The 12,807-nt window shown below is 39.1% G+C and overlaps 1 protein-coding gene across 3 annotated transcripts in view; it reads right to left on the reverse strand.

Moving 5' to 3' along the window:
- LOC101855040 (diphthine methyltransferase) overlaps positions 1–12,807 on the reverse strand; it is a 34,469-nt gene that overhangs the window by 15,790 nt on the left and 5,872 nt on the right. For all 3 annotated transcript variants that reach the window (XM_035971523.1, XM_005105088.3, XM_013086283.2), the window contains exons 2-7: positions 12,588–12,756; positions 9,761–10,006; positions 8,889–8,995; positions 7,618–7,772; positions 7,050–7,119; positions 2,861–2,926 (exon numbers count right to left, since the gene is read on the reverse strand). In XM_035971523.1, coding sequence (XP_035827416.1) covers positions 2,861–2,926; positions 7,050–7,119; positions 7,618–7,772; positions 8,889–8,995; positions 9,761–10,006; positions 12,588–12,731 — 788 coding nt within the window. In that variant the 5' untranslated portion in view covers positions 12,732–12,756. The remainder of the gene's footprint in view (positions 1–2,860; positions 2,927–7,049; positions 7,120–7,617; positions 7,773–8,888; positions 8,996–9,760; positions 10,007–12,587; positions 12,757–12,807) is intronic.

The following is a 12,807-nucleotide window of genomic DNA, read 5'->3' on the forward strand; positions in this document are numbered from 1 at the left end:
GGGGACCAAAATATTTTTTGATTGGTCACTGGAAATGCATCTTTGAGTGAAGGTTTCTGACTGGTGTTTGGGTGACTGTATGTAATGTTTAGTTAGACCTAGATCATGCATTTCCAGTGACCAATCAAAAAACATTTCAGTCCCCCAACCCCCCAACATTTCACCGACCAGTCCTAGACTTAAGTACTGTCTGTGGAAAGTTGGTTGTGAAAACGCTGTCCATCACTCTCTTTGTTGGGCGTGAAGGGCAGTCTCACCAAATATCTGGTTTTCTAGGCTTGCCTTATGCAGGCAGTGCAGGTTGTAGTGAAAATTTCCCCTTGTCAAGCTTTACCTGTCGGCGTGTTTCATGGATCAGTGCGTGCCTTTAGAGGGAATGACCGTGCGTTTGTACTTCTAAATTATAAATTTTAAAACTTGTCATATGGCGAAAGCGAGCGTTTGAGCGGAGGGTGCTTTTGAATGACGTGCGTTTAGGCGGAGACTACAGTACACATTTCTATCTGACAATTTTGGCCATTTTGAGTCACTAAGACTAAGACTAAGACTATGAGGTCAGAAACAAACTCTTCTATCTGCTCTATCAAAATTGTAAGATTATACAGAGTTGTAATCAAGGTATTCAAAATCAAAGAATTGCATTTGAAAAAGCTGGACATGTTGCGAAACTTATTATTTTTCCCTTCAAATTTCTCAAAACTAGGTTAGCTACTGAGCAAATAGAGCTTTGTTATTCTGGGTAGCGACATGGCTTTCCAACAATCACTCTATTGCGACTCAATGCTTGAATAACATCAGGCCTTCCGAGAGACTGTTCTAGTGATTCGATGAACAAGCAATAAGTTCTTTGTGGACAGCTGATCACTTGAATGAAAAGTTTATTATTATAAGTCTATCTAGTGTTCTATTACAGCATTCACTTGTGCTGCGCATTATTATAGGCCTAAACATTACATTCATCCAAACACCAAGGAGAGACTTTCTCCCAAAGGCACATTTCAAGTGACCAGAGAAACAATGTTTCAGTCACCTAATATCGCTCACCCAGTCCTATGACTATGTGTCCGTAGGCTGTCTATCAGTTTCATTGTGCTGCACAAGGATCAGCCTCGCCAAATATCCAGTTGTCTAAATTTGTCTTTGTTATTGTTATCATGATGCATGTAGTCTAAGTTGTGGCGAAATTTCCACTTTGTCAAGCTTTACCTGTCGGCACGTTTCGCAGATCAAAGCTTGCGTTTAAAGGAAGTAATTACACATTTGTATGTCTAAATTATATATAGTAAAACACCAGTCATATGGCGAATGAGTGCGTTTGAGCAGAGCATGCCTTTGAATTAAGGCTGACATCTCTACAGCATAACAATACAGGACAGGCTTACTTTACTTTTACTTTTTTCTTTCGCTTGTACCTGTGGGTGTCGCGGGGAGACACAGGCGTCTGTCTGCAGCAAGGCGAGTAGCCTGAAGGAGGGACATCTCGTGAGCTACAGGACAGGCAACTTCAACTAATGACAAGCGGTATTTGTCACAATATCCCCTCCCTAGCTGAAAACTTGAATTACCTTTAAAAGTGACTTAATAATAATTTTTTTTTTTTAATTAAGCAATGGAATGTGGACATGTCAGACTTTATGCCCTCACCATGCACAGTGCCAAAATAGGGACAGTCCGGTCCCCCCCCAAAATTAGATTTATAGATGAATGACTTACTTTGATGGCAAACTTACAAGGCAGTTTGTACACTTTTTCAAATTTTCACTAGAATCTAGCATTAGTACAGTATGTCAACAAGAGACAATCAAGAATTTGTTTAAATAGGTACCGCAAACAGGGGCTTGCGCAAGGTCATGGAGACCAAAACCCATATTTTTACCCTCCTAAAACACTGTGTGATCATGCATATTCACAGACACTTGATATATCAGAAGAAAGAGGAGCTTTTCCTCTTTATAGTGGTATTATTTATTTGAATCAACGATTCTTTAGAAAGCAAAATCTTGTGGGATAAAATACAACGCTATCGAGGCTTTCAGCGACCACGCGTTTCGTGCATCGATTTTTAGCGTGACCTCAGTCGAACAGAAACGGGGAGCCTATGGTATTAAATACTGCAATCTGTTTATCGATATTTCAAGATGAGAAAACGCTCTTTCTAGTGATATATTGCTAAAGACTGTCCTTAAAGAATTAATAGAAGAGAATTGCGTGTGAAAACTTTAGATGCTGTTTTTTTTATGGAACCAGTGATCGGACTGGCCGATGGAAATATATTGGCAGAAAGCCCATTCATTCCTGTTCAAGAATAACATAGCCCTATTTTAGGAAAATAAATACCGGATGCTTCCCATCGGCTCGCAAACAGGGCCACTATCGGCCCAGTATCGTATAAATTCTTTCTCCTTCCCGTCGGCAAGGCCCCGTGCGCAGCCAATAAGCCAGTGGTCGCCAGTGGTGATTTTCAACCCCCCTTGTATTTCTTGCCATTTTGGTCAAAAGGCCATATTTAAGTCAATAAATTTCCATCTTCTGGTTATTTGATACCCCTGAAAAAAATTGGGCTTGTTTTCTATGTGCACGGGTGTGTGTTTACAAGTTCTTGTGAATGTCGCATTCAAATTTAAGAATGTATAGCATTTTTCTGAAACTTCAGATGTTCATAACTTTGTTAAAAATAAAGCTATATCATCTATATGTATAAATTTGGTATCAAAATGCTCAGAATAATAAATTCTATAACTATAAGGTGGTGCAGTAACTATGAAATCAGGGGACTTTGACATTTCTGTCTGTGGTACCTAGTTACAGTCAAGAAAGCAAAACAAGCAAAGCATTGAGGTACGAATAAAAAAAAAAGCACCTTCCAGTTGCAAATATATAGTCTTTGAATGGGTGACTTTGAATGCTGCATACGCCCATCTGGTGCCTGAAAAAAAAAAGAATACAAAGAGAACAATTAAATTTAATGTAATAGAACCACAACTGAATGGTATTAAATTATTCAGCATAATTTGTATTTTTGTGCTACTGTGCCACAGATCAAAGAACATCAGAAGAGATGCGTAACTGAAGGGAATATATATATATATATATATCTCCATCTTATTTCATGGTAGGTACCTGAACAATCCGAGTCTGCGCCCTAGAAAAGAGCATGCGAGCAGGGCGAAGTCTCAATGTCGTCTCAGATTAACGCAGTTTCTCCAAAATAGTGTTGACAAATAAAAGAAAATCTGTTTGTGTTAAGTGCTCTTTCTTCTTTTGAAATGTGATATTTTTTATTTTTTTTTACATCGAGAACAATTAATTAATATTCATTTGGGAAAGCCACAACAGGATCAATGGGTGGATCGTCGGGCTCAGCCAAGCTGGGCACAAAGGTTTTTGGCGGCTAGAGTTATTCATACGCAAATCCCTTGGCCAAGAGAAACGGAAATGACTGTATATTTTTACCATAAAAGAAGGGAGTTTGCGCTCTTTGAACTCTATATTTTCACAGTAGGGAAATTGATAGAGCTACAAAAGAAGCTGTGGCAACAATAAAATGAAAGATAGAAACACCAGAATTCGCTATTTCTTTTAAGAAAACAATTTTTGAGTAGTCACAACTGAAAGGCCATTCTTTTTCCTACGAACTGTTGCAGTTGCCTCTATTTATAGTAAATCAGTGCTTTTCTGGTCAAGAGAAATATTTTGTTGTAACTGAAAAGCAGCCCCCTCCCATCTTTCCATCTGTCTTTTTGTTGTACTCCAGCTGAAAAATGCATGTGAGCCAGGCAAAGAGTTGATTTCATCTCAAATTGGTGCTACAGTAAATACCGCACAGAGGGAGGCCTGGCAGTAAATACACGGTATACCGTTTGTGTAAAGACCGCACAGAAGGGCAGCTGGCAGTAAACACACGGTATGCCGTGGGCTTGCAGCCCGGGTCGGGTTTAAGAGTGAGATACACGTATAGATCTTCTTATTCTGGCTGAGGGCCTAGATTTCTGGGCTCTTCTCAGTTGGTAACCAACGGCAAAGTAGGTCTAATGGAAATCGTCAGTTGTGCTGCTGCTTTGGATACCAGCACCAATGGACTTTGCACGCCTTGAGAAGTTGTGTCACACGGGCATAGTGTTGTGGTATACTTATCTAAACCATTGTGGTTTTTAAAAATCTTCTTTCACGAAGACGGCTCCCTAAGCCAGTGGTTCTTACCCTTCCCAGAAGGTCGATATTTACTAGCAACTAGTACGTCGTAACCCAAAATAGACTAGACCTTTATGTGTACATGTACATGTTGATGTAGTAAAATACATCATGACCCATTTTGAGTTATATTTGTTTGAGAAGGGGAAATATCCTGATGATCCATGAGCTTTTAGATGTGACAATAACATGAAAAGTACTTCCCTGGGGACAACTGTTGTAAATAAAGGAGTCTCAGGCATACTTTGGACCAATACAGCTGACAACGGATAGTTGATGTCATCGGGGGAATGAATAAAGACCTACTCATCCGAAGATCAACTTTACTGTCCAGACCACTCAACAACAGGACAACAAAGTTCTTCCCCGGCTCATAATATTAATAAAAAATGTCAATTTTGGTCGGCCACTGTGGTAAAAATCGTGGCGACAGGAAAAGTTGCCGAGCAATATTTATTCATGTCATCAGAGAGAGAGAGAGAGAGAGAGAGAGAGAGAGAGAGAGAGAGAGAGGCGGGGTTGCAAGCACCAACTGACAGCTATGCTAACAATAATTAATACGCTTGTGCTCGTGCTCGTAACATGTAACTCTGCGACAATCTTATCAACTTACTTGCATTCTCACTGCGCTGATTAAGTTTTGTATTCCTGGTAAAACTATCACTGTTGGCCGTGTTCTTAACTCACTTGCGACTGGGCCCTTTCACCAGCCACAAGCGTTGAAGACTGGCGTTTTTGGGGGTATTTCAATAAATCACCACAACTCTCAGAATTACCCTATTGTAATCATTTTTTGACACAGTAAAGTAACATTCAAGCTTAATCTAATACAAAAAACTAAAGTTGTCTAAGTCTAATACTTTAATTTGTATGATTTTTTACAAATTGGCATGAATTTGATTTTCCAAAAAATTTCCAGAGACGTGACAAGTAGAAAGAAATTCACTGCAACAACAAAAATAAAAGTTCAAAGTGTTCTGGTTTGATTTGTATACATGTGCGAGTGTTTGGTGAAAATATAAAAGCTGGTCTGTGCATTGATTCAGACCCGTACACTGAATTACATGAGACAGATGTACGGCACGACGTTGTGATTTCGTTGCGCGAAAAACAACACCGGTACTAGTGCTAGATCTAGCCCTAGAACTACGACTCGGGGCGTGTTCGGGTACATATCCAGGATCCTAACTATTAGGCATATCATATTCTGAGACACTAGAACTAGTAAAATGCACAGAAGTATAGAAAACGGCGAAATGATGTGATTCTTGTTCATGCGACTTCTTCGACCGTTACTACGACGCGACTGTCGGATTACTATGAGCTGTATAGAAAAAAACAAAGCGCGAGTTCCGGTCTGTTCAACCCCAGTTGGGGTCACTGTCCTTCACCTTCAATAACTTAAAAACTACCGGCCCCAGAGATACGAAACGAAGTCTAAGTAGCTCAGGCTTGGCCAAACAAGGGTACGAGGCGGGTCTCGCGATCCGTGCGTGATTTGTAGAGCGAAAAAAAAATTCCAAAGTTGGTCACGCAGGGCTTGTGAGACCCGTCGCGAGCGTCGCGGCGGGGGTCACGCAACTGTTGTGTGACCCGTCTGAAGTGAGTTAATTCTCACATTGTACAATTACAATGTCCGTTGCGGACTAAATGATGAACTAAAGTGTTGACCACTAGCGTAGCTTTTTCCGCTATTTATGATCGTGTGCCCTACCAGGTACCCAGGAAGCATATCGATATAGCCGAGTGTCCCGAAAAAAAGTCGATATAAGAACATTTGTTTTGTGAATATATGGAAGGAAAAATATCGTAACTGGAAAATATGATATGTCAAAATGTCCATAAATCGGAAGTTGATATAAGTGGAATAAAATGTATTTTTCTTCAAAACAGAGTTGATGAATATTTACATATTTTTATATTTGTGTTCAGTGTTCTATCCTCTTTCGAAACATGGTATTCTTTTGATATATATACTGGTGGCAATTATAAATAATCTTTTGGGGAAACAGTTGCGTCAGCTATCTGTTGTTGTCTTTGTATATATATATATATAATATGGGAGGCATCGTGGTGAAATCAGGCGCTCGTCAAAATAATGAAATCGAAGAAAAAAGCATTTTTCCATCAGATTAGCAGTTTTTATCGAAATTTTGTTTTTTTATCTAAACACCTTTTACGTTCAAATGAAAACATATTTCCAAGTGAATTTTATAGAAAAACCTTGTTTGAAAGCACAAAATATGTAATTTTCAGTTTTCAAGGACTCTTAAGCTATTGAAGTTACCAAACTTTGGCAGCCATTTTCTCATTAATTTAACCACAGAAACCAGGCTATCCCACCTTCTTCAATCGCAAATATCTCGACTTCTATTCAAGCTAGATGGATTTTTTTGTCATCAAAGGAAGACAGAAGAACAGGCTTGAAGATGATACCAGTAACCCCATATGTCCAAAAATTGACGAACGCCTGATCCCACCATGTCGTGACACATACATTTGCTAGGTTTCCGTTCCCAAGGCAAAAGGTTTTTATCTCCTGTGCCAATTCAAAGACCCCTCAATGAACTACAGGAGTACCAGAGCCGATATTCTATCAACTTTAATAAGGATGAAAAATACTTAAACTGTCTGCTTATATTACAGAACACTACCGAAACTTGAATCTCTCTTGAAAGATCTTTTTTTAAAGTAACATTCATAATGCAATGAATGAGAGAGTGGTTTCCTCCCACCTCTTCAGTCAAGGCAAATCCCTGTCCTGTAGTAGCAAGCAACATAATAAAAAGATCAAATCTTCACAAGACTTTGAGCCAAGAGGCACGAGCTGTCAGACTAACACTAACAACATCAAGTACCTGCGGCTTGTAAAAGTGGGCTGTGTGGTATCTCTCAAATCCCAACGCTTTAGGCGGCAGTCATCTCCCCCTGTAAAGTAGACAGATACATGAACATTGAAGAGTTCATTTCATAACGAAACAGCACTATAAATATATGCTGCATATTTTTGTGCTCAAGAATAGTTCTTTTCACACTCTTGAGCCAAAATAAGGTAGGACTGAGCACTTATACTCGGTTTAAACAGTAGCATCAGTAAAATAATTCTGAATTTGACAAAATCACAACCAAAAAAAGTAAGAGAAATTGGCCCAAACAAAAAGTAGGCCTATTACATTCCTGACTTCTGAAAGAATGCACAATTTGGGCAGAAAACAGTTAAATTTTGTTTCACGCGTGGCGATATCTAAACAAGTTAAGTCAGCAGTTCACAATAATAATACACACATGAACATCATCCTGACATCATTATCCTATGTGTGTGCTTGCAAAGTTAAATTCAATAAAACAGAGAACTACGAATGCCAGATATGGCTTACTGATATCAGCTTATTGTCTTCACACCACATGGACAAGAAATATCAGTACCAGAATACAGTATGTTTTTGTCTGTCTTGTGGAATGCTGTGATCCAGGCCTCATAGCCATGCGCCTGCCATGATGAAATAGTGTTCACTTTGCTGTCCACATCAAATACAGTGAGACATCCTGCAGAGTCAGATGCAGCTACTCGAGATGTGCCACTGAAAAAAAAAAAATTTATATATAATGAGGATATTCTAATAATATGGTACCCCCTATGAGAGTAGAATGACTGTACTCAAACAACAGTGAACTGTAATTTGTACAGAACATGTAAAATGTCAACATTTTCTACTGAATTAAAATCTATTGATTTAACCAACTGTGGATAAAGTTTCTTCATATATAACATTGCAGATAGAGTCAAAGAACAACGTGCTGGTGATCTCAATCACAGTCCACATCATATTAACTGAGCATAAACATCTCCAGAGTTTGCAGTTCGTATGAAACTCAGAAGTTAATCACCTACAAACACAACAGAACATCTGCACCTCAACAACTTGCATCTAACTGCTGGAAATAAACTGTACTGAATGGCTGAACGTTTTTACATTCTAAAACTAAACTGAGCTGGAGTATGACTAACTTCTGTGTAAAACTCAGAGAAAACCTGAAGCTATTCAGTTCCCTCTTTTGTAGATAAATATGTTTAAGTTCCCCCCTCTCCCAGTCCCCACAGAAATATTTTTCGAGCTCAGGGGTCATATAACTAGAATAGCGAGTCCATACTTTAACAAACCCAGGGGGAATATTTCCATAAACGAATCTGCTATTACCTATTTATTGTCTTAAAAAGACTGTTTGTTCTGTGATCTTTATAACAAAACCTCTCAACACCTTCTTTCTTAATGCTCCATCAACTGCAAAACTTCTTACAATTTCCTCCTTCTATCAACATCAATGATTTAATTTTAAAAACAGTCCATTTTGTATAGAGCTCTCAACACACATTCCTTATCTACTGACTAGACTTCTAGTCTAGCTTCTTTTGCTACTTTATTGCAGTTTTGTCATGAGTTTTTGAGTAAAAGTTAGTTTTTGTTACCTTGGATTGTTTAACTTTAACAATTTACCTTGTTGCATTTGATCTCATCTCCCACCACTGACAACTCCTACCATGTTAACAAAGATTGACTACACAAGACTTCTACCTACAATTACAATGTTATAATGGGAAAATATAGCAAATGTCCAGCGGCAGTAGGATTACAGAGTTCACTTGCAGTAATTTAAGTGATTTCTACTGAAACATTAAACAATGAAGCAAGGCTTACCCACTGCAAGCAGGCGACCAGCCTAATGACAGACCAAGAGATGAGTCAGACAATTGCTCTTTGGTGATAGATGACGGCCTTTTGCTCTCTTGGTCTAGTTGTAATAGCTGGAAACTTTATTCATGATTAGTCGACTCATGGAAAACATATGAATGTGCAAAGAAAAGAAAAGCAACACTAGATCTAGTCTGCAATTTACAAAGGTACCTAACTTTACAGGTTGCGAATCAACATTGTCTGGAAATGAGCATATTGACTGATATGTGTGCATATACCACATCTATTATAATTAATATCTGCATGATTCTAACTTAATTTTGAAGGGTCAAAGACAGGGTATGAGCTAAAACTAAAATTTTAATATATTATTACAAAGAAGGTAAGCTGCAGATAATTTTAAAATAAATTTAGATTGTACTTTCCACGCACTTTCACATATATATGAAATAATACCGTCGGTGATCTAGTATATAGTCTAGTTAGGCTGTTGGAGTAGCAACCAAAAGGTTGTGAGTTTGAACCCTGTCAGAAGCCCCACATTGTGTCCTTGGGAAAGGCACTTCCCAGAAATTTTCTTCACTTCACCCTGGTGGGACTGAGTACCTGGCTGCTTTCTTGTACTGTATGCTTTCCAGAAAGCCAAGAATGTTTCTGAGCGTTCTAAGATCTGCAGGGGTGATAATATAGATTGTAAATTGCATAGAGCTTGTTGGTGAGCTGGGATGTGTGCTATACACATTTTTAAATTATAATTTATTTGTATCTATCATTTACTTATTACTTATTATTTCTATTAGGTAATAATATTATGGTACAGGGGAGGGAGGTGTCAGTAGGTCTACATGACCCTAGGGAACAGGGGTTTCATTCACCTGGAAATATCCCTCAGCATCCACTAGGCCAAACAACGCTTTGTCTTCCACTTCTTCGTTCAGCCATTTTATGTCCAGTATTCCACAGAGTGCTGCACTGGAAGTTTCTCGTAGCTCAGGAGTATTGCCTTCAAAGTTCAGAGAATAGACCGTCACACCCCCAACCCTAACTTGCACTTCAGGATCTCTTGAGACATTTTCCACATCCTTGTCCACTTGTGCAGGGCTTGGCGGTTCTGACTCTGCCTGATGAACGCAGAATTTCACAACTTGGTAGTCATTCATTTTTAATTACTAGAAATAATTACAGTAGTCTCTGCCTAACGCATGCCATAGAGTGGAACTCGGATTCAACGAGCTTGGATTCAACGAGAACTCGGATTCAACAAGATGAGATAGATTCCCCTTTTTTTTTCTTCTTTAAAATCAATAAAAATAACCCAGCTTCGACGAGCACTTAAAGCAGCGAGCTCCGATTCAACGAGGTCGCTAAAAGTGTGAACAGCCCCCGCAAACATGGCTTCGCTCATTTTTCTCTCAGAACGAACTTTATCTATTCCCGGAAACCATCCACTGCACCTGCATCGTCAACCATTATTCTTTTAGCCGATTGCATGCGACCAATCAGCGGCCTTCTTTCATACCAACACGTGCATTGTTGGCACTCGCACGTGTCTACTCTGGCGTGTGTCAGGGTTGGATTGGCGACCTGCACACGTGTGGCTGTGTGTGCGTCGGGGGTGGGGTGGGGGGGGCTAGCAGTCCGGGCGTTGAACGTCACAAACACCTCTTTTTTTTTCCCTCGGCGACTGATCATTATTACAATGATAAGGTAGTCTTGACGTAGACCTAAGTAATGAATTGAGCGCTAGTCTATGGAATCAAAAGTTGCTGTATGCTAGGCTCTAGACAGCAACACAACTTTTTGGTAAACAATCGAGACGACACAGGAGTGTGCATTTGAACGAATCAGTTTTTTTTTTTTACACAACTCAAATATGCAGGCATTTCAAGCACTACTTGTGACTTTTCTTTATACATTACTTGTTCAGAGCTTGTAATTATCTCTACACAAAACTTCATGTTTGCTATAACAAACACTCAGATTCAACGAGATTTTAGGTCAGGCCCGGTGACCTCGTTGAATCCGAGTTCCACTGTACTAAGGCATGCTTTGCTCAAACACACACTTTTGTCACATATATACGATGGTTCTTCGTACTATATGATTTAGACACATGATACAAATGCACGATCTTACTTTACTTTACTTTTATCCTCCGCTTATACCCCTTTGGGTTTTGCAGGAAGAAAGAGACGTCTCTCTGCCACCAGCTGGAGAGCTTGGGTCAGGGGGATGCCTTGAGTACATGCACGAACACTTACTCTAAATACACGCTTTGATCCGCAAAACATGCCAACAGGTAAAGCTGGACAATGGGAAATGTTTGCAACAACCTACACATAGATGATAACAAAGACAAGTCTAGACAACTGGATATTTGGCAAGGCTGCTCCTCAGGCAGTTCAATGAACAGCATTATCCCATCCTACTGTCCCCGGTCACATAAGACAGGGTAAGCGAATTGTTTGGAGGGGGGGGGGAACTGAACTGTATTTTAAATTGATTGGTCACTCAAAATGCATCTTTGAGAGAAGGTTTCTCGTTTGTGTTTGGGTGACTGTAATGTAGATTAGGCCTATTAATGCTGTAGAACACGAGATGGGACGATAAGATTAATGATTAGTAAAGTGATCAGCTTCGCCCAAAGAACTTATAATCGTATTTGTTCAATGAATCGTGAGAGAAAAGTCTCTCAGCATGTATGTCATCAATGCATTTATTGAATTGCAACACATGACAGGTAGTCAGGAGTGATTGCTAGGTAAGCCTCATGGCTGAGCGCTCTTCCCTATAACTATACTATAATGCCAGTCGTCACTATCTCAAAGTTTCTTCTTATCTGTCCCCAATAAATGTGCACATCAGTACAGTGAATCAGTCTTTCTCCTTTTTTTCACCACTAACACAATGCCTCTGCAGACCTACCCGCAATCCTAGAATCCTTTTCAAAATAGTCACATTTTGTAACATTATTGGCGAAAGCCCCCCCTCCCGCTAGGAGGTTACTAAATTCTCAAGGAAATGAGATGGTTGCATCCCTTTCTCCCTTTGCACAGGTTCACATATTTATAAATGTATTCATCATGTCTCGCTTAGGAGCCTTACCAAGCACTGTGTGTTTAGGTGGAAACTACAATACAGGCAGGACGAAAAAGACTCAGTAAATTATTCACTATAAACAAAGCAGAGGATTGAAAATCGCAACAGGAGTGACAAGTAACACTGCACATTAAAACATTTTTTATGACATATGGAACTGTTTTAAAATTCCTGGAAAGTTATAATGATTCTATCTATTTAGATAGGACATAAAACAATTATGTTGTTATATATATTTGTTCAGTTCTGCTATTTGGCAAAAAAAAAGGGCTGACTGTTTAACTCTGCTTTGCAGGCAGAGTAAAAAAAACATCTTAGAGACTAAATGTTTTTGTGACGCAGAGGATGTAATGAGTACAACAATATCAGTATGACTTTTATGCAATGTGTACTAAAAATACAAGTGAGACATCCAATATTTGGAGTCTGACTGTGTTTTCCTCGAGCCCATCTCTAACATTAAAAACACACACACACACATTATATTATTATATTAATAGGAAAAGATAGCCACATCACAAACACATGTAACTGATACTGATTTAAATTAGAGAGAGGTTTAGTAAAGAAAAAAATGCTGCAAAACTTCTATCTTTGACTTACTTCCAGCAGTGATGACTGTGATTCTTGAAGCTTGTATGTACCACAAAGGAGTATGTGTTGGTTGTCATGATATGGGCACCATTCTACAGAATCTGCATTCACAACAGTATCCACTTTCTGTATTGTTTTGCCACTCTTTGCCATGTTTATTATTCACATACATCAGAATCTGGGGGACAAGTTTTACAAGTTGAATTCAGATACAAGGACATAACCCCCC

This window comes from Aplysia californica, unplaced genomic scaffold (genome assembly GCF_000002075.1).
Source record: "Aplysia californica isolate F4 #8 unplaced genomic scaffold, AplCal3.0 scaffold00451, whole genome shotgun sequence".
In the NCBI taxonomy this organism is placed as follows: Eukaryota; Metazoa; Mollusca; class Gastropoda; order Aplysiida; family Aplysiidae; genus Aplysia; species Aplysia californica.